Below are 23,381 nucleotides of genomic sequence, written 5' to 3'. Positions count from 1 at the left end.
ATAAAATACGAGTTGCAAACTGGTAGTTCAGCTGAAGCAGACTTGTCCTTTAGCCATCGATCTCACGCAAATCTTAATTGATTTTGAAAATTCAAAATGCTAATATAATCTGCATAAAAAGAGCTATACACAAGAAATACAATGAGCAATCATTTTCTAATTAACATACTAAATTTTTCAGTTTTGTTTTCTTTATCTTCCTGAAAATATTTTAAAATGAAATGAAAACATGATGTTAAAATTTCTTTAACTTTTTCTAATTTTTTATTCATTTATATAGTTAAAAACTTTCAGTAAATATTCTGTGTGAAGCATTGTAAGTTAAATTTTTCTTACTATACATTCCAACATACGTTGAAGTATCTGAAGGGATTTGTTCATTAAAAGTTCCACACAAAGATTCCTAGTCCTTTCCTTTGAACTTACAATACTATTTCTGCACGTCACATTAATCACATAGATAGGATAGTTCGTTATGAAATTACGTAGAATTATGTCAGCATCTGATATAAGTAGTGTAACTCATTTAAAATCGAGAAATTGATTGTATGCTTTGAGAATATTGTTTGGTGGGTTAATATTCCAGATTTCCTGTGGTAAAATTTCATTTGTTCCATTTAACGTGGTCGAATAACGAAGAGCAAAGTAACTGATTATTTTTACAATTTGTCTGAAATGTAATAAATTCGAAATGTGCCATAAATTCTGCAGTTATGTGATATCTAGTTCGAAATTTTTCTTACTACTCAATCCTGCTACTTCTGCAGTTGTACATCATAGAAAGATATCTTAAATTTCGATTTTTTCAGAATATTTTCTCGTTGTTCTAACTCGTAAGTTGGTTCATATTTAATAGTTGGTACACCAATTTCCTAAAAGTCTTAATAATTTTTTTAAAAATTAAAAAAAAACAAAGTATAGAAGAGTAAACATTCTAAAGAAGATCATCGAAAAGTTCAAAGAAATGTTTATCTTTGAACTGAAGTTGTTCGTTTAAAACATATAATGGATTACTTTTGTAAAGTGAAAAGATTTCAATTTCTTCTCAGGTATTTAGCAGTGGTCCTTTTGGCACAGTATGTAATATTTTCAAAGTGTTAGAAATGCAACCCTCTGAATTATTGTAACCATCAAGATGTTGACCAAATATTGATTTGGTACATGCAGTACCAGTAGTATGTCCTTTGAAACGTGTTAAAAAGCTATGGCCAGTTTGGCCAATATACTGTTTCTCACAGTCATTACATGTTATTTTGTAAACGCCTGACTTTTGGTATATATTTGAGTCTCCAATTGTGTGTTTCAGTTTCATCTGTAGGGGGTTATTAGTTTTAAACGCTATTGTCACGATTGTGTTCTTAAATAATTTATTTATTTTATCTGAAATAGGTCCCATGTATGTCTTTTTGTAAATCTCTTCTTGGAATTTGTAACAGCATCATTTGTTTCTTGTAATTTTTGATATAACAGATCAATACCTGATGGGAATTATAATTGTTAGCAATTGCTATCTGTTTTGATGTATCAATTTCCTTCTGGATTACATCATGTTGGAGAGGAAATTTCAGTGTCCTATGTATCATCGTTTTAAAAAATGCCATTTTGTATCTTGATGGATGGCCTGACTTAGCATTTATTATTATGTCGGTTGATGTGGGTTTTCTATAAATAGAAATATTATGTTTTCCATTCTTATTTGTAATTGTGAGGTCCAGCAAATTAATACTATTGTTACTTTCGTGTTCTACTGTAAATACTAGTTTTGGATGTAAATTATTTGAGTTGTTAGCTAAAGCATCAATTTCTTCCTTAGAGCCATTACATAATAGCAGTGTGTCGTCAACATATCCTTTGTAGTATATAATTTTATTTGTTATTTCTGGATTATTTTTTAAAAACTGAATTTCAAAATAATTGACGAAGATATCTGCTATAGTGCTAGCCAGGGAATTCCCCATTGCAAGTCCATCTTCCTGTATGTATATTTTATTATTAAATGAAAAATAATTAAAATCTAGAGTAATTCTTAACAGTTTGATGAATTCTACTATTTCTTCGGGGCTCATGATTTTGTGATATGTTATCATCAATAATAGAGATAGTCTCTTGAATAGGTATATTCGTGTAAATATTTGCAATGTCCAACAATGTGAACTTGCGTTTTTTGGCATATGCACATCATAAATTAACTTAGTTAATTCAAAACTGTTTTTAATACTATAATTTTCTTCATAAATGTAGAAGGATTTTAAGATTTGATTAAGCTTTTTGTTCAGGTGATAAGAGGGACTGTTGGTATTATTAACAATTGGACGAATTGGTAAATTGGTTTGTATAATTTTATTTGTGATCTCAACTTAGGTAAAGTGAGTTTCACAACTTTAAGTGTTATTTTATCTTTAGGTGAAAGTAAAGAGTCACTATCATCAATAAGCTTTTTAATTTTTGTTTGAAATCTTGAAGTCAGGTCTTTATTAACTTCAGCTGTTCCATTAGCATTAAAAAGATGTAAAGTCTTAGAAACATAATCATGTTCACTAACAATGACAAGAGTATTTCCTTTATCTGCCTTGATTGCAAGAGCTTTATTAGTTATTAACTTCTGGTTGATTTGTTGTACGAGTTTTAATTCATTATTATGTCTGTTTTTATCTTTTTCATTAGTAATGACATTTTTAGTTTTACGTGCAATGTCACATATTTCAGACTTAGTAAATTGTGCATGTTTTGCAGCAATCTTTACGTCAGCAATCACACGTTTAATATTTGCATTGCTCAATTGTGGAGTTAAATTATAGGAAGAAACTGATGCTTTCGCTAACAACTCAAATAATTTACATCCAAAACTTGTATTTACAGTAGAACACGAAAGTAACAATAGTATTATTTGCTGGACCTCACAATTACAAATAAGAATGGAAAACATAATATTTCTATTTATAGAAAACCCGCATCAACCGATGTAATAATAAATGCTAAATCATGCCATCCATCAAGATACAAAATGGTATTTTTTTAAAACTATGATACATAGGATACAGAAATTTCCTCTCCAACATGATGCAATCCAGAAGGAGATTGATACATCAAAACAGATAGCAGTTGCTAACAATTATAATTCCCATCAGGTATTGATCTGTTATATCAAAAATTACAAGAAACAAATGATGCTGTTACAAATTCCAAGAAGAGATTTACAAAAAGACATACATGGGACCTATTTCAGATAAAATAAATAAATTATTTAAGAACACAATCGTGACAATAGCATTTAAAACTAATAACCCCCTACAGATGAAACTGAAACACACAATTGGAGACTCAAATATATACCAAAAGTCAGGCGTTTACAAAATAACATGTAATGACTGTGAGAAACAGTATATTGGCCAAACTGGCCGTAACTTTTTAACACGTTTCAAAGAACATACTACTGGTACTGCATGTACCAAATCAATATTTGGTCAACATCTTGATGGTTACAATAATTCAGAGGGTTGCATTTCTAACACTTTGAAAATATTACATACTGTGCCAAAAGGACCACTGCTAAATACCTGAGAAGAAATTGAAATCTTTTCACTTCACAAAAGTAATCCATTATATGTTTTAAACGAACAACTTCAGTTCAAAGATTAACATTTCTTTGAGCTTTTCGATGATCTTCTTTAGAATGTTTACTCTTCTGTCCTTTGTTTTTTAAAAATTTTTAACAAAATTATTAAGACTTTTAGGAAATATTTTATCTTTACATTGTAATTTTATTCACCAAATATTATTTTATGACTGACTATCTGTTTTAGAATTTTTGCTTATATGCTTTTAGACTGCATATTGCTAATTCACATCATTTTATTTCTGACACTATGGCTCATAATTTTATAATTTTCCTCCCTTTTTCATTATTTTTATTTGCTTATAAGACTGGAATATAACTTGAGGAATAGCAATGCCTTTAAAAATTGTCACATGTAATTTACATACCAACTTCATAGACAATATTTCATATATATGGACAACTACTTCATATTGTATCTGTGCAGCATGTAGTATACATATAAGCTACAGATTATTGCAGCTTACACATTGAAAATCGTTTCAATAAAGACATGTTGCTGCTCAATAATACATCGTCTGACGCACCATTCCACTTTCACAACAATTTCGTTGGAGAGAAGCCTGCTGCCACATCTTTGCACTGGCGTTTGTCCTCACTATGGCAACCACTAGTTCGACTATCGACTTTACAACAACTATCAGTGGAAAGAAGCCTGCTGCCTCATCTTTGCAACGGCGTCAAACTTCACCATGGCAACCAGTGGTTCCAAATGGTTCACTAACAGGCCTTGAGAGGGCAACCCATGTACAGCCAAACCGAAGTTCATTTTTCCTACATGGTTAAATATTTTTAACACTTCTTAATTGACAATAGCTGTTTAATAAGCTAATTTTAGTGTGTATTTATTTTTAGTTCTTGACAATGTTCTTTTAACTAAGAAATTTTAAATTGTAATTCGACTTATAATTCAGTGGTTAGTAATGACATCATGCAGTCTGAAGTCAGTGGAGCCTCCATTATGTATCGTAAGACGTGCACTGGTTTCTCCAGTATTGATTCTCCAACAGAAAGAGGATCCTACTCAATAGTAATTCATCTTTTTATAGCTTCATAACTTTATGTATCTTCTTTAATGTACGTAGCCCTCTAATTAAAGCTTTGTATACATCCTGTACGTCAGAAGATGACCACGGTTGTGGTCGAAACCGGTCACCTCGATAAATAAATCGTGATCAAGACTGTCTTTAATAGTAAATATCAAAGAATGTGCGATTCTAGATAAAATGTTATTTCTTTCCTTTACAGTCACTTAACGAAACAGTTTTGTTACATTATTATTGGATTTTCCATCATAAGTTGGATAATACAATCCTGATTCATCTGGATTAGCTATAACAGTTCTTAAGTTCACCAAAAATTGTGCATAGTTTGGATGAAGTCATCAATATTTATTTCAATCTCTGTACCCTCGTTGGGTACATTTAAATTATGTTTACTTTTCTCATTTGCAAGGAATGATTTTTTTGATTTCCCGCCACTTTCAAGTTAAGAAAAGTGACCTAGGAAGTGTGTTCGTATTCCCAGGTCCACCATCTTGGATCGCCATCTTGAATTCAATTCTGATGTCATGTCAAATATCACATTATATCCTAAGTGATAGTTCTTTCGATAATAAGCGAAATTGTGAGATTACATGACATATACACACATACTTTGCAAGAAACTGCACAAAGCATGGCAAAGGATAGGCAGTGTTGTAGCACACGTTACGGATTCTCTGCCACACGAAAAGCTGTCCCGAGTAGCGATGAGTCGGCAGCGTCTGACCGAAACGAACATGGCGCCCTTGGTAGTAGAGGGGGCGTGGCACAGTCGCTTAAAGCTGTCACTGCAGAGAAAAGTCACCTCGCGATGGACAGGTATAGGTAGCGTCGCGGAAATGTCAGACTTACGCGTGGCTGGTGCGTCCATGTACTGGTCATCTGATTACGTGCGTTGCTTGTATTCGAAACGATTTACTTTTGTGTTTGTGTTGCTGCACCATAAAAGGTCAGAGAAGCATAATATATCCTCTTAAAGAGCTCGAAACGCTGAATATTTCATTATAATTGTATCAGTAGCACATAAAATTAAAAGAGATTCATTGAGGCGAAGAAAATGGTAACGCATAAATCTTGGAAAGCTTGTTAACGAAACACGATAATATAAAAATCAAGGAATCAGATGCATTCGTTACAAGAAGTCTGTGCTAGCAGAAAAGGACGTAATTTGCCATTGGAATGATACGCCTCTTGGTTTCCTAGTAGTATTTTTAGGCAGTTTCAATAATTTAGTGATACTGTGCTGTCATTCTAGTTATATTTGTTATCATTTAAGGGAGAACTCTCGTGTAAACTGGTGTCTATCTCAGAGTCGCCTGCGACGCCGCCAACCCGCAAGGCATCTCTGTTCAGCGGGTTATCGTCAGTCCAACACCTGCGGTCATGCTGGTTCCCGCCGTATCTTGCTCAATCCACAGAGGGTCTCCCGGTAAGCAGCTAGAGGGCGCAGAACAGGCGTCACTCCAGACACGTATCTCTAGCTGCATTCGCTGCAGCTTCGCAAGCCAATAGGGAAATTAATAACTTCCGCCTCGCGAGTATTTCTCCCAGCACGGAGCCGGCTAGAGAAAGTTCTGTCTTCGCCAGCCAGCGACTCAAGTACCACCACTATTTGGACACAGCCTCAGATGGGACGTCGCCCGCGACCTGCGCTCTGAGCCTTTGTGTTCCGCGCCGTGGACAAGTCGTACTGCCCGTGAGATACAACTTTGCAGACGTACTTTGTTTTCTAAGACAGACTTTTCATTGCTCACGAGAACGTAATCTAAGCTCTCAAGAATCTATACCGGTTTCGTTTAAGAACAGTTATTTGTGATGAAACTTTCCTTCACATACTAAAAAGAATCGTTGGAAAACGTTTATTTTCTTCTGTTGCGCTGCTTCAGAAATAGTGACTGTTTGTGTTCTAAGTTTACTTGTTCAAATAAACAAAGTTAAATTATGTCTACTTGTGATAGTGTGGAAATATCCAGAGTGAGAAACACTTCATTCACATCTTATTGTAACATCTTGAATTAATCAGCGCAAAAGCGCGCATTAGAATTTAGCTGACCTTAGTGATATACAGGGGGGGGGGGGGGGGCAAATATTGAACTACATGAAATAAAATCGTCATAGCTTCTCTGAATGATTTGCGTTAGGAAGTTCAGACCGCACTGTTACTGCACTGTTGGCTGCGTAGCATGATGGGAATTAGCATGCGCATTGTTGTTTGGCTTAGCAACGAAGCCCACCGTCATTTGGATGGGTTCGTCAGTAACCAAAATAAACGCGTTTGGGGGACTGATAATCCGCATTTCGCGATCGAGAAGTCTCTTCGCTCTCAGCACGTGACTCTGTAGTGGGCAATGTCCGGTCACGGATTGTCGGTTCGATATTCGTTGATGCTTGATGCCACGGTGACTACCGAACGGCACGTGACAGTTTTGGAAGATGATTCCATCTCCATTATACAAAGTGACCCTCATTTCGACAAGATATGGTTCGTGAGAGACGGAGCTCGACCCCATCGAAACAAGAGAGTGTTTGATGTTCTGGAAGAGCACTTTGGGGACACACATTATGGCTCACAGGTACTCAGAAGCCACTGCATGGGCCTCAACTGGCCGCCATATCCTCTGGATCGGAACACATGCGACATCTTTTTGTGGGGCTATATTAATGACACGTTTGCAGCAATAACCCCAAAACCATCTCTGAGCTGCAAACAGCCATTCAGGAGGTCATCGACAGCATCGCTGTTCCGACACTTAAGCGGGTCATGCAGAATTTCGTTATTCGTCTGCGCCACACCATCGCCAATGACGGCTGCAATATCGAACATGTCGTAATCTAAATCCGAATATTTGTAGTGACGTTCATATGTTGAATAAATTGTGTGCACGCCGTAGTTTGTAACTAATTTACGTTTTATTCAAATAGTTCTATAATTCTCACCCTGTAGAAATCGTAATGATATACTAGTGCAGATTCGGCTGCTAAGAACTGGTTATTTTGGAAAGTCTCGGCAGATTGTGTCTAAAGCCCCTTTCACGTGAACGATTTTGTTGTCTCCATTGACTACTCGTGACAAGTGAGTCTACTGCAGGACCTCTGGCGTTGTACCAATGTAACAAGTCTCGTCTGTCACGAGTGGTTGCTCTTGATGACACCTCAGCGCCGAAAGTGCTTGCGTTGTGAGAGCTGTCTGCTCAGCAGTTTGGCTCTCGAAGTGAGGTTATGAAGAGCAATCCGTTTTATTAAAATAAAATCTACATATTGTAATAGAATTGAGAAAAAGCAATGATGATAAAATTTATTATTAATGATCAAGGCGAAATTCATAGCAGATGTTCTGGACATAGGACGTATGCTGAATTCTCCACTCTCTGGAGAAATGAAAGAATAGGCAAATCGTCACCCAAACACTTCGAGACATCTGCATTTATTTCCTCAAAAAATACACGCAACAACAAATGTTGTGCATCGCCCTTTCATTTGGAAATTCACTGGACAGAAAACAAAAATTGGCTTCAATCATGCGATTGTTTTCATTTGGGATGTGTTCAGATCACCAAATCAAACACACAGATATTTGTGTAAGGACAAAATCCTCTGCTTCCCACTAGAGGTTTTTCACAGCATTCCTGGGCCAACGTTAATATGTTCAGACTTTAAACCTTTGCTTATGTATCTTCGATGAGATTATCAAGCCAGCCCTGGTCCAGTTTGTCCCACTCTCCAGTGACGATTCTGCGTAAGTTGCAGAGTATATGGTCGTTGTCGATGTGCGATTGGTTTCACAGTATCGATGATGAACAGGTGCTCAAGGCTCATTAATCATGAATTTTACAGTCAATGTTTACTGGGCATTGTTGCTTCGAATGATCGTTCCTGTCATATTCCTCAATACTGATCACTGCTCCCGGGATACCCGCTAGGTTTGTGGCTTGAGTTCAGTCGAGAATCGTATTTGCGAGGATGTGCTGAACTTGAATGACTCCGAACTTTTTTAATTCGAAAAATCGCAAAACTTTTTAAATTAAACAAGCTTTATTAATATCTACTTCATTATTTTTCATGTCTATAGACTTATTTCTCAACGCAGCCACCTTGGTGACGAAGACATTCCCCCAGCTAGAGGCCGGTTTGTTGATCAGCCATTGTAGAATATTTGACTTTCTGACGGAACCAAAACCTTACCTCTAATTACACTGCTTCATCGCTATTAAAGCGAAGTCTTCTAAGCTGTTCCTTAAGCTTTGGAAAGAGATTGTGCTCTGTCACGCACAATGAGGTTGTTGTTATTGTGGCCTTCTGTCCGAAGACTGCTTTGATGCAGCTCTCCATGCTATTCTACACTGTGCAAGTCTCTTCATACCCAAATAAATACTGCAGACTACATGGTTCTGAATCTACTTACTGTATTCATCTCTTGGTCTCCTTCGACGATTTTTACTCCCTTCATTAAGAGCACGAACAGCCCAGCGTCGGACATTAGTGATGTCGATACAATCATCACCACACATAGCTTTCATTCTTCTATGGATTTCAATTGGATGCACGTTGTCTGCGGTTAGACACTCCATTACAACACATTGTTTCTTACGCACCGACATAGTTGCGGTACATACCGCTATTTAACACGCTACAATTCGAAACCATCTTACGTCAGTCGACTGAGAAATAAGCCAGACCTTTAGTACCTCTACCAGTATAGAGAACAGAATTAAAAATTCGGAGATATTGCTTTTCTACAAGCCCTCGTATCATTCGAACAGTGACTTACTTGGCGCATCAGCGCTCACAAGTTAGAAATTTTACATTGTTACCTACGTTGTATGGAGGTACACGAGACGATCTATGGACTTTCACATTTCCTTTTAAGCACATCTGGCGCACGATTTTGCTTTAAATACCAGTTGGGGCGGACAAAAGGCACCAGGAAAAGAGTTTATGGAATCTGCTGAAATAAATTTTTTAAATTTATTGCAAACTCTTTGCATTGGCCACAAAATTTATTGTAACTCATTTGTTTGTACAGTTCGAGGGAACTGCGTTCATGTGAATTATCAATTGAACAAGATCCGGCTGATGCAATCAGACACCTAGACAACGTAGAGCCATAGACAGTAGTGTGATTGCATTCCAGTTCAACCATATTCCAAGGGATAGTGCAGTATAATTTATTGTTATCAGCTTGACCGGTAATACCGCATCTTCCGGTTCTTATCGTACATGAAACTCGGCAAGACTGAGTGCTCGGATGCCTCTCTCTGCCCTATGATTAGCCCTGTTCATTAACCACGGGACACCAGAAGACTCCTGTTGATGATCGCAGCAGGGGGTTGACAATAAGGGACTGACTATTGTGTGTTTTAACTTGATGTAGCTCGGCTTTATAAATTTTCTAAAGTAAACTTATCCCTACTTCATAAATGATATTTACTGTGTAATCGGTGGACGGTTAGAAAATTTTACAACTAACACAGAAACAAAAGTGGGTGGCAGGCTAAACAGGTTGACTTCTCCTGAGGTAGGGCATTTTTAGAATTATTAAACATAATTTCCCAAGTATTTCTAAGATTTAGGAGAATATCTGGTAGGCCTAAGGGTTACCTGCATGTACCGCGCCCAACGCGAGTCTTTCGCCATTTCTTCAAACGCTGTGTAAAACGCCATGTTAGCTATTATGCTGAAGACAGCCTCTCCTCCAGGCACCAACAGCTTTTGAATGTTCTGGACAGCGCGCCTGTGAAAATATTAATCTCTTAGGAGGCGTTGCCCCAGTGGAGGACACATAAGACTTTTTGATTTTTTGTAAGAATCAAATGAACGAATTACAACAAAACTATTTTGTGGTGAAAATGTACAACACTAATACTAAAAACCCACACAAAATAAGGTGATTTTAATTTCACATTATGCAAACGAAGTTAAATTAATAGGCTTGAACTTGCTGTTCACAACGCCGAACACATTATGAGAACGATAACATTGTAAATGTGAGCACAAAAATGAAATTACATGTAACGGTAAATTCAGTGTCGTTATAGGTCTTCAATGTAATCATTCCTTGCTCTCTGTTGATATCTTGTGCTATTTGAAAACCAGCAGATTGAGCACACCTTGGTGAAAATTCAGAATTGCACTTCATTAATTCCATAAAAAAATTACTGACTACAGCTTTTTTGTTCCTGTGGCTTCAAATGTTGCATTAAATTATAGACTAATTGTAAAATTACTTCCTTTTAGGGGCAAAGAACAGTTTTTCTAAAAATTTAAGATGTCTATCCTCCAACTGATTAATGAAAGAGTTTTTAAATTTATTTTACGAATATACTATTGTTGTACATAGCCCGGAATTAAAGCGACATGTTCTTCTAACGGACTCTTAGGGACAGGGAAGGACCCTTCTGCTGAATTTTGCAGCTAAGGCGCTATCGACGGCATTTTTTTTACTATCATTGCATCCAATTGTGATTTCTTTGAAATTCTCATTCTGGCACGATGAAAGGGATACGTTTTCGCGTCCAAAAACTTTCCTAATATTATTTCATAACGACCATGTTGTCTTCATTTTCTTTTGCTATATCACATAGCTCGAATAGATGCCGATACTGTGGACGGCGGGGGGAGGTGGGGGAGAAGCCACAACGGGATATGCTGTTTTATTTTTAATGAAACCAGCAGCTTCTCCCCTGTACCCATCTATAGTGTCCCTTCCTTCTTTTTCCGTTGAGTTGAAAGCGTGAATGAGATTTTTTTCATGTCTCGTAGAGACCAGAGGGGTTTATTTCGTCCAAAGTAGTTTTACAGCTTCTAAATCTATACTACTCTCCCCGTAGTCTCTCGTTCAAAGATGCCTTGCAGAACAACCTGCAGCGAATCATGAACATTCATTGTTTTTTATGCATATCGAGTTGGAACATATTCAGTAAACAGTACGCCTTTGCAGCTTTTATTTTTCTTCCAGTTGACTTGTCGAACATCTGCCAAGTCCTCTCCTGGTAAAAAAAAAAAATTCGGTTCTAACTGGAGACCAGTGGTGTGCTACAGCCTTTAAAATTTGTCTTCATCTAAAAAGAAAAAAGAAAACATTTTATAATGAGCGGACGCTAAAAGTTTTCAAAAAGGGGCTGGATTGGCAATAAAATATCATCACTTCTAACACGTCGCGGCAGTACGCAAGTTACTATGTGGAAAGTATAAGGTGGCAGTGTCTTTCCGGTGTGAGTTAGGGCAGCTCGGTGAAGGGCAAAGCAAAACACCACCCGAGAAGGCAAAGGAACGCTCTATTTCTTTTAGAATACCATATCTGGGTGCAGTACGCGAAAAAAATGCAGTCATACGAGATGTAAAACATTACTTCAGCGTGTTTTACATTTTCGGATAGAAGCAGTAAACCCAGGCAAAAAGCTCTGGTAAGTCCCATAGTGCTCAGAGCCAATATATGAGCTCTGGTAAACAAATATAATGAAGCGGCTGGATACTGTTTTACATACAAAGATTGCCGTAATAAATATATAGGACAAACCGGTAGGTCATTTCAAATAAGATTTCAGGAACACCTTATCTTAAATAACCCACGAGTTAAATTAACGGCGCACTTAGCGAAGAGGGACACAACATCACAAGCCCTTCAGAAAATTTAAAAATATTCCATAAGAAAGAAAAAGGCCACATTTTGAATATGTTAGAGAGAGTAAACGAAAACGCACAATTCACGTTGAATAACCAATTGAAATTAAAGCACCACATCATTCTGTCTAATTTTGATTGTTTGTATGATTTAGTTTTAGAACGTAATAAAATTCTGTATTATTCTCGTGTGTAAAGGCATCGACCCAGCGCTCCTAGCCATGAGTACATGACGTCACACCGTCCACATCGAGGCCCACGAGAAAGACAGGCCGCAGCGCGTACGTCACGAAGGTAGGCCTGAACTCGTTCGCTCGCTCAGCTCAGCGGACAAAATGCGTTCCTAGACCTGTTAACTTGCAGCTTGGTGTGAACACACTATTGAGAATTGCATCTTCTACTGGAATTTGCTATTATGTAGTCCTACTGATTTCGAATTCTGCCTCGGGCATGGATGTGTGTGATGTCCTTAGGTTAGTTAGGCTTAAGTAGTTCTAAGTTCTAGGGGACTGATGACCACAGATGTTAAGTTCCATAGTGCTCAGAGCCATTTGAACCAAGTCCTACTGATTAACAGTACTACAACAAAATGTAATTTAAGACTAGTACTTGATATAAATGTGTATCGCATTTAGTCTCTTCTGCGTAACAGTCCTCATTTCATACAAGAAGTGGTTCCTTATGCAACTGATAATCATTTTGGCATGATTTTAATTTTATTGTACCCCAGTACAGCCGTAGTGAACTTCCTATCATTGTAGGACTAATAACAGTAATAATCCATAACAGCGGATTCCAGCAAAAGATGCAATTATCGTTAGTACGTACACATTTAGTTACGAGTTGAAAGACGTATAAACGTAGTTTTCGTCTGCTAAGTTGAGCGTGCGAGCGAGCGCAGGCCTACATTCGTGACGTACGCGCCGCGGCCTGTCTTTCTTGTGGGCCTCGGTCCACATGGATAGCTTCCGTTCCGCCAGCCAGCTAGTCTCTCCTTGTCGGTCATGCAGGGCGCTTTTGCTTTATCCTACACCGACCTGCCCTTCTGTCACACTGCTAAGACACTGTCACCTGACACTTATCACACAGTAATCTGCGTAGTGTCGTGACAAATCATGTTAGTAGTGACAATTTTTTAACGCTAAACCGTCCCTTTTTTAAAAACTTTTAGCGTCCACTCACTATAAAATATTTTCTTTCGTCTTTTTTGATGCAGGCAAATTTTAAGAAATGAAGGTACGCCATATGACGATATTCACTGAATAGTAAATCCTTACTAGGAGCGACCGGTATGAATGCAATCTTTTTAAGTTGTGACTGTATTTTTGACATTCCTTTACTAATTTTAACATCCACATTATATGGTGACCCTGTACTTTGCTTTTTACCGCGTATGTTGCACCTGACGATGAGGCTTTAGGCAGAGAAACCCATTGTGCTTCAATGAAAATCAATTTAACCAACTGTTAGCGGACTTCTGCCTAACGCCATGTCATTCAAAAGCTGAGGTTGGCCTGAATATAAAATAGTTTATTTCTATTTTAAACAGTGTTCTTTACCCTTTGACGTGCCCTCGCAGTTGCATGGTGCTCTGTGACTTCGTTTTAATACATAACACATTCTTCTGCCAGTCTGACAACAAGCCTTACATAATCTAGTTTCGTCCGTACCATAAGATATACATATCGATAAACTTAAAATATTATTGGAGAAAATGTATGATTGATTGTTATTGTATTTCTTACTCGTGGAATTCTTTACAGACGAATGGAAAAACTAGTAGAAGCCAACCTCGGGGAAGATCAGTTTGGATTCCGTAGAAACACTGGAACACGTGAGGCAATACTGACCTTACGACTTATCTTAGAAGAAAGATTAAGGAAAGGCAAACCTACGTTTCTAGCATTTGTAGACTTAGAGAAAGCTTTTGACAATGTTGACTGGAATACTCTCTTTCAAATTCTAAAGGTGGCAGGGGTAAAATACAGGGAGCGAAAGGCTATTTACAATTTATACAGAAACCAGATGGCAGTTATAAGAGTCGAGGGACATGAAAGGGAAGCAGTGGTTGGGAAGGGAGTAAGACAGGGTTGTAGCCTCTCCCCGATGTTGTTCAATCTGTATATTGAGCAAGCAGTAAAGGAAACAAAAGAAAAATTCGGAGTAGGTATTAAAATTCATGGAGAAGAAATAAAAACTTTGAGGTTCGCCGATGACATTGTAATTCTGTCAGAGACAGCAAAGGACTTGGAAGAGCAGTTGAATGGAATGGACAGTGTCTTGAAAGGAGGATATAAGATGAACATCAACAAAAGCAAAACAAGGATAATGGAATGTAGTCTAATTAAGTCGGGTGATGCTGAGGGAATTAGATTAGGAAATGAGGCACTTAAAGTAGTAAAGGAGTTTTGCTATTTGGGGAGCAAAATAACTGATGATGGTCGAAGTAGAGAGGATATAAAATGTAGACTGGCAATGGCAAGGAAAGCGTTTCTGAAGAAGAGAAATTTGTTAACATCCAGTATTGATTTAAGTGTCAGGAAGTCATTTCTGAAAGTATTCGTATGGAGTGTAGCCATGTATGGAAGTGAAACATGGACGATAAATAGTTTAGACAAGAAGAGAATAGAAGCTTTCGAAATGTGGTGCTACAGAAGAATGCTGAAGATTAGATGGGTAGATCATGTAACTAATGAGGAAGTATTGAATAGGATTGGGGAGAAGAGAAGTTTGTGGCACAACTTGACCAGAAGAAGGGATCGGTTGGTAGGGCATGTTCTGAGGCATCAAGGGATCACCAATTTAGTATTGGAGGGCAGCGTGGAGGGTAAAAATCGTAGAGGGAGACCACGAGATGAATACACTAAGCAGATTCAGAAGGATGTAGGTTGCAGTAGGTACTGGGAGATGAAGAAGCTTGCACAGGATAGAGTAGCATGGAGAGCTGCATCAAACCAGTCTCAGGACTGAAGACCACAACAACAACAACTCGTGGAAGTACCACAACAGCAATCCATAGCTGGAGTGATCAAGTGTAACCCCCTTGCATTACAATCGGAGAAATAAGGCAGGCCAGCTGTTGTACGGTATGGGATAGTGCGACAAACTGTGCACACACCTGTTGTCGGGCACCCAATGCAGCAGCAGCAAACAGAACACCTTGCCGAAGGGCGCGTACTGCCACACGGCGGAGTTCTCCAGGTCGGGCTCAACCACGTCTAGCTGCTCGTACGTGATGGTGCCTGGCAGCGCGTTGTGCTGCCTGCAGAACTCCAGCATCTTTGTGCTGATGTCGCAGGCCACCAGCTTCGTGCCCGGTGGCAGCCGCGGAGCTAAAACCTGCCAGTGCAGAAATATACTTTCTGATTTGCTCTTCTAAGCTATACAGCATATAAAGTTAATCAGTGCTTTCGTTTCTTTGAAGAGGCAAAGCGATCCACAGGTATTGCAGATCATTGATACAACCGTGCTGTGCAATTTCCAGACATGTCGAATATTGAGAAAAGAGGAGGGTGATGAAAGAGGCCACAGTTGTCGAATGGAGAGCACGGTGCAGATTACAGAGCGTCCAGTCCGTGTGCCGTGGTCTGGTACATGGGGGCGGCTCGCCGCGCTGTCCGCGGAACATAGCTCACTGCGCCAGCTAAAGCCTGTACAGGGCGGTCGGGAACGGCCTGAAAAGCTTGTAAGGATGTTTCAGGGTAGGTTGCACTGGGAAATAATTATTAATCGTTTCTGATTTTGTTATTATTGAAGTTAGCTAGAGAAATAGTTGAACGCGTGAATTCAAGCAGTGTACCGGAGAAGCTGTTGCCAAATATGTTCTTCCTTCGTTTCCTCAGACAGCACAAATGTAGCTTCTACTCACCAAGATTAAATTTATAACTTCCGGAAAAGGCAGATTTTAGCTGGTGATGTGCATTTGAAGAAGTGGTAATTTACGGACTAACAGGTGTCTGTGCATTACCGCACTTTTGTCCGTGCAAGTGCTTCTATTGCTAATTAAATCGGACTTGCCGCAACGTATGAATTTTGTTCTCAACAATTATATCTCAGTACAACCTACCCTGCAACACCCCTACAAGCTTTTCAGACTGTTTATGACCACCCTGTAGAGCCTGCGTCAACTGGAATGTAGTTCAGGCGGCGCATCATCAACCGATGTCTATTTGAAAACCCGCCGGTATCGTGGAAACTCCATGGGTTGTGGCCGGCTCCTGTATACGCCGGGTGTGCTTGTCGGGTCCACGTCTTCAGCAAGCGTTCAACGCTGGTGTGAGGAACATCGGCTGCGTTTAAGCTTTATTGGAGCTGGATTTGTTTCCAGATTTGTGTGTCCTTGTGTCAGAACATTGCTCATAAACTGATGAAAACACAATGTACTTACAGTTCGTTTCTTTTTAAGGTTCCTTACTTCAGTCGGTAAAAATCGAACCCCTGCTGGATTACTTTATTGTCAGTCCATCTGTCTCTCCAATTGTCAAAAACCCATTTTCTCAGGAACGAGTAAACGTATCAAGCTTAAATTTATGCCACATGCTATTATCTACTGTCCCTTGACGGAGTAAGAAAGTGAAGCTTCCAAGACAGTGAAATCACGAGGTACGGCCATTTATGACATATTTTGACACTCGAAAGCTCACTCATCACAACTATAGTTACTTCCCGTTCACCTAGAATCATGAATTTTGGCATGAAGCAAGATTTCACAGTTTATGTAAATTTGTAATTGTATCACACGAAAAATTATCTTTTTGTCATTTGAAATCCGACTTCAGACTTGAAATTAAAACATTTTCGAACGCCTTGCAATTCCTGGGACCAATACTTTGTCAGTATCATTGTTGATAACAAGTTGGTAAGTTGTCGAGATTCTAGATTTCCGATATGGGTGAACTGTCTGTATAAATAATGAAGTTTGTATGGAACCCTCACAGCGCGAGACCTAAACGCAAAGGCCAATGTTTCGTTATACTGGAAGTTAAAAAAATCGTACCGTATATTGAAAGGTGGCAATATGGACTAAAACAAGAAAAAAAACTCCAGTATACATGGGCTATAAAATGTATACCTTAAGTGCTATGAGCATTTGTTCACATAGGCTCGTGTGAAACAAATTTTTTCACTGAACAAATGGTCACAGCTCTTAATATATACGTTTTAGAAGCCATGTTTACTGGATATTTTTGTCTTGGTTTGGACCACACTATCGCCTCTAAAAAAAACTCCGTCCGCACAGGCCTTGGAAGGCCCAAAGGTACCGACCGGCCGCCGTGTCATCGTCAGCCCACAGGCGTCACTGAATGAGGATATGGAGGGGCACGTGGTCAGCACACCGCTCTCCGGGCCGTAAGTCGGTTTACGAGACCGGCGCCGCTACTCGTCAATCAAGTAGCTCCTCACTTAGCCTCACGAGGGCTGATTGCACCCCGCTTGCCAACAGCGCTCGGCAGACGGGATGGTCACCCATCCAAGTGTTACCACAGCCCGAAAGCGCTTAACTTCGGTGATCTGACGGGAACCGGTGTTAACACTGCGACAAGGCCGTTGGCATCGCCTCTCAAATTATGGGATAATTTTTAACACCTTGCATAAATAATCCATGCTTAATTGTGAGCATCGTGTTTTTTCTTGCTTTCGAAAAGGATATATCGATCTGTTAGATATTACACAATGTAAAATCCCAGCTAGAAAGTAACAGTACTGTGAAGCAGATAGTTGATACTGTATAGCGGAGGTGCCGAATCGAAGATAAGCACAACAAAAAGACTGTCAGAAAATGAGCTTTCGGCCAACAGGGCCTTCAAAGAAAATAGTCGGTGATTATGATCATGTGTGTGTGAGTTGCGGTTGCCAGTGTGTGTGTGTGTGTGTGTGTGTGTGTGTGTGTGTGTGTGTGTGTGTGTGCGCGCGCGTTGTCTATTATCGACGAAGGCCTTGTTAGCCGAAAGCTCATTTTCTGACAGTCTTTTTGTTGTGGCTGTCTGCAACTCACTATCTCCGCTATATGGTGACTAGCAACTATCCTTTTCTTGTTCATTATTATAGGTGCCCGAAATTTGGTGTACCTGTTATGTACCAGGTCGTACTGTAAATCAGGAGATGAACAAGGATTATGCAAGTAGAATAGAAATCCCACAGCAAGTCTAAAATCTATTGTCGTACGTAGGACGTTATGTATAGCTTTCTTTACTAAAATTCATGAATGGGTGTGATAAATGTAAAGCCCTTGTTGCTGCTGGTGATGAGTTACCTGTGAGCGGGATGGACAGAGACATTATCTCATTTACTCAGTATGTGCAGCGGCGCATTAAAGCTACCATTTACTGGTAGTCTGGCATATCAAATTGTTGTTGAAGGAGAAGATAGTGAAGTAGCTGTAACAGTGGCAGTGCACCACAGCCCACGGATAAGCAATTACACCGCGATTCGAATATGTTCGTAGGTAGTAGTGTACAATATTGCTTCGTCTTAAGGATTATCCACACCACAAATCGCTGCATCAAGAATTGCATGGCGCCGATTTCCGTAACCGGGTAGTGGTTTGTAAATGGACACGTCAACAAATGCAATCGACCCCAAGTTATCTGCCGAGAAACTATTTTCCAGTGAGTCTACATTCACAAACCATGGTTGCCTTAACCGGGATAATATGCATTACTGGAGTGAATACAATCCCCACTGGTTACAACAAGTTGACCATCAGCGTCCTTGGTCGGTTAACATATCTTGTGGCGTCGTAGGAAACAAACTCATTAGTCCGTATCTTATCGACGGCACGTTGAAGGGGCACAAACAGGAACTACCGGTACAACTGTAAGACGTTGTTTCCGACGTTCGACAACGTATGTGGTTTCAGCATGACAGTTCCCGGGGCATTATGTAATTGGAGCACCGGAGCTATTAAATCGTGTTTACACTGGTCGGTGGATCTGGAGAAGTGGCCCTGTTAATTGTTCTGCTAGGTCGCCGGATTTGATGTCACTGGATTTCTTCCTTTGGGGATATGTAAAAGATGAAGTGCAGCAGCAAGTGCCAACAGGCAGTGAAGATATGGGCGACAGCATCGGAAACGGCGATGCTGCTATTCCCGCATCTATGCTTCTGTCCTGTTTACGATCATTTCGAAAGTGGATCATTAAGTGTACTGCAGATGGTGATACTACGTTTGAACACTTACTCGAAATGGAAAAGGAGAGTAGAGTTCGTCGCGAGCCATGGCCACAGTGCTACGTCAAGTACTCCCCTGTTCGATCTGTCGGAGGAATACGACGAAGCGAATGGGGTTCCAAGTAAAAGTTACGAAATACTGGCCTGGCCCAACTTCACAGCATGGAGGTGCGGTCCCAATGCCTTTCAAGGGCCACTGGGTATCATATCATAAATTACGATGGGGTACCCATTTGTGTTCCTCTGATTACAGCGTCATCTGTGGCGAAAGGAAGGAAATGCTTCAGACAAAAGTATATAGATTTGGCCGTAGAATCGTAATCTGCAATAAAAAACGGGCGTTCCCATTGAAGATTTCAAAGTCGCCCATACCAGCCACGCACGGGGTTGGGTGGCGGGTTGAGTTTGATATCATTGAGTGTTCCCCTCCGAGCAAGCAAATTGGAATTTGAACTTTTTTTGGTCCGAAGTGTAGTTTCAAGATACTACAGTGTCTTCTGTTAAAATGAACACTCTGTGTACCTCCTTTTCTCGGTGGTCCTAGATATCCAAGAGCGACGGTACTTTTCAGAATACATCGGAGTTGCTTAGTCGTCGATTTCTCTGATGGAGTAGTAACGTGACTGGAAGTGAAGAACCCACCTTCCTGGCGACGTCACCGGGCCCGCAGCCAATGTCGAGCACCGGCAGCGGCTGCCTCGGCCACGTGAGGACCGGCCACAGCTCGTCAACCTGTTTGGCGGCCAGCAGCGTGAGGGGAGCACACCCGAGGTTGTACAAGTCCGGCTTATCCATGCTGGTGTACACTTCTTGCTCAGCCAAGCTGGTTAGAAGTCTGTACCGATCACAGCCAGGAACAAGATGCTGATGTCTGGAAGAAAAACGTTTTTAGAGAAACCCCCCTCCACATCGGATACAGTTTAATGGGAAGGTGGACGTTAACCGTTTGCCGTTAGAGACGGAATACTAGTCAGTTTCTGGAAGAGGTTTTTAAACAAGGCCGAAGGAAACTGACTACTGCTTCCCAGCTATTTACGCGTTAATGAAATTTATCGTAAATAATATACCTTATTTTTCAAACCAACAGTTCGCACCATGGGAACAATTCTTAAGTATCTTTACAAAAATTTAAGGTCACCTACTCCGGTCCAGAAAGGTGTCCATTATTCAGAAGCACACATTAACAATATATTTCCAGCAGCCATAACGACTTTAGCTAGTAGTAAAGTTCAGTTTAAGAAGATCCTAAGGGGTTTATTGGTGACCCACTTTTTCTATTTCATTCCTGAATTTCTTACTAGAACCGTTTGGTGGACACTTTGTATATATTAATAACATCAAATAACACGAGCTTTTCGTAAAATAAGACTTCTGTACATCTCCAGACCCGTAATGTGATCAGTATAAGTAAGTGTTGTGAACCGATTTTGTCTTTGGTGGTGCACGGTTAGAACAGCCTGAAAATTATAATATACACCACAGTGTACCGTACGAGTACGTTTACATGTTTCGTGACAAGTTGGTTACTAATAGCATACAGATTAGAATACGAATTGCTGTTTCACTTTTTCTGTGTATCTCAACGGCGCTGGGTTCATAATCATTTGCAAAACGTCACTGGTGGATGAAACCGTGTTAGCGTTCAAAACATAGTTAAACTAATGCCGTGGTATGTTTCCAATTGTTTACAAAATGCGGATACCATAGAAACTCGTGTTAAAATGTAATCCTTAAATGCACATAATTTAACTTCCAATAGTTTTTCCTGTGTTTTTGTATGATTTTTATACGATAACTTTAATCATGCTACCGTGCACGCCGTTGTGCTCGGGGGGGGGGGGGGGGGGGGGGGGGAGAGAGAGAACCTGCATCCGTAAGTATTAGTTCTAAGTGGCATGTAAGTTGCTCCTACATAGAATAGTATCATTTGTGGTCGTTCCTTGTGACTGTCGGAAGAAAGCTTTTGGTTGTTTCTTTAATGGAAATTTAAAATAACTCGACGGGTTAAATGAACAGCGCAGTTCGCGCCAACGTGTACTGAGACCCACCATTTACTTTGGCAAATTTGTTACAAAGACACGATGGCACGTTAGCATTGCGTCCACCAGAAGAAAATTAACATCTGCCTCTCATTTTTTTTCATGTGGCGCTCACACGAGCTTCTAATCGCTGGTGGAGGATACATGACAAGAAAATATGAAGATTAAACGCTACATAAAAGCACGAAACGTAAGGGAAGGTGTTTTATCGCAACTTGGGGAGTCCTGATGCAGTACAATAGCTGTAAGAGAACACTATATCATTAGGCTGGTGACAGAAATGCAAGCGACTACAAATCTATGTAGCCAAGACGAACCCATTTCTGTTAATACTATTGAACTTTGTCAGTCAAACTGTTCTGGGTTGTTGGCCGCATTGTCAATACATAAACTGTCCGACGTTTCGGCCACTATTGTAGACGGCCTGTCTCAGGGCTTTATGCTGAGCTACACTGCCTAATAAGAGAGACATTAGATAGCGGACAGCGCGCAAAGCGACTTACACGTGCGAGCGGGGCACCGCGGTGGTCGTACGCACACTGAGCGCGGGCACGCCGCTGCCCACACCTGATAACGAGTACGCAGTGCTATGTCACAACTACCGTCCGTTTCTGATTCGCCTGTTTCCACCAATGGCAAGACGTAATCTAAACACCAGTGACATACGTCTCTACCCACCAATGACAAGGACCCACCAATAACGGACGCCTAACACCCCTTCTGCCCTCAAGCGCCCCATCAAATTACGTAAGGCAGCTTCCTACGCTGCTATATAAGATCTAAAGTCTCTCACATTCAACAGTCTAGCTCAGTACAAAGCCCTGAGGAAGATCGTTTGCAGTAGCGGCTGAAACGTCGCACAGTTTTATATATTGACAATGCTGTCCACAGCGCAAGAGAATTTTATTGAGAGTGACAGCAGCCGCAGAAACCTAAGCTTACACTATTGAACTCTTTTTTAATTTTTTTATTAAAATGTCCATACGCTACTGAATGCCACTGGCACAAATAGTGAGTCTAGACTGTCAGCTCAGCACCCAGGGTATTTCATAACAGTTAATGTCTCTAGACTAACACGAGAGTCCCTACTCAGTGTACTCGTCACTGTCACATTATGCGCCTGGGGTGAAAAAGCTCATAATCAGTCAAGTTAAATTACAAATTAAGCGCATTATTCGAGATTTTTCGAGTGTCGTTCACTCACGACAGTAAAAAGCGCTGCCTCTTCGTTAAACCACTAATAAATCCATTTCCCGAGGGTTGCGACTCATGAAAAGTTACGAAGTTCTAACCAGCAATTACTATCTAATAACAGCGCAAGTTCTCATAACCGGAGGGAGGAAAGTTAAACCCATAAATATTTTCGTAGACTGAATTAGGACACTTAAAAATTTACAGGCGCTGAGAGCACACGCATCTAAGACAGTGTGTCATTCGGGAATGTGCTGTTGAGTGGCCACGCGAATCGACTGGATCCTAGACAGTTCGTGGTCGCAAACTGAAAGTTCCACTGCATTTTTTTTTAATTACGCAAAGGGTAGAGCCCGTCTACGCCCTCAATGACGTGGTGACCATCTCATAAAATCTACTGTCACCTCCATATTTGTCAGTTACTAACCGAGTACTTCATGGAATATGGGGCTGGGCAAGATTATCCACTAATACGGTCGCATCGAGGAGATAGATGGTGGATGAAAAGCGAGCGAAGGGCAGTGTTTTCAAGGGCAGAGGGAAAAAATGTGCCAAGGCAAGCGTCAAGAGTCTGCGATTGTCTGGTAGGATAATAAGAGCAGTAGAGAGCTGCTTGCTATCTGTGACAGAACATATGAGGATAAGGTGGCCTTTAGTTTTGGGTGTCGTGTAATGCCCGGCACCGTTGTCACAGCTTAGTTC

General features: G+C 40.1%; 1 protein-coding gene across 1 annotated transcript in view; it reads right to left on the bottom strand.

Moving 5' to 3' along the window:
• Positions 1–22,023, bottom strand: part of LOC124777831 (juvenile hormone acid O-methyltransferase-like) — a 56,418-nt gene extending 34,395 nt beyond the window's left edge. The window contains exons 1-4 of the mRNA XM_047253359.1: positions 21,992–22,023; positions 20,092–20,320; positions 15,398–15,618; positions 10,258–10,390 (exon numbers count right to left, since the gene is read on the bottom strand). Of these exons, the coding sequence (XP_047109315.1) occupies positions 10,258–10,390; positions 15,398–15,618; positions 20,092–20,244 (507 nt within the window). The 5' untranslated portion in view covers positions 20,245–20,320; positions 21,992–22,023. The remainder of the gene's footprint in view (positions 1–10,257; positions 10,391–15,397; positions 15,619–20,091; positions 20,321–21,991) is intronic.
• Positions 22,024–23,381: the final 1,358 nt, after the last annotated feature.

This window comes from Schistocerca piceifrons, chromosome 2 (genome assembly GCF_021461385.2).
Source record: "Schistocerca piceifrons isolate TAMUIC-IGC-003096 chromosome 2, iqSchPice1.1, whole genome shotgun sequence".
NCBI classification, from domain to species: domain Eukaryota; kingdom Metazoa; phylum Arthropoda; class Insecta; order Orthoptera; family Acrididae; genus Schistocerca; species Schistocerca piceifrons.
Note: the sequence above shows the minus strand (reverse complement) of the source record. Positions and strands in the feature narration are given on the sequence as shown.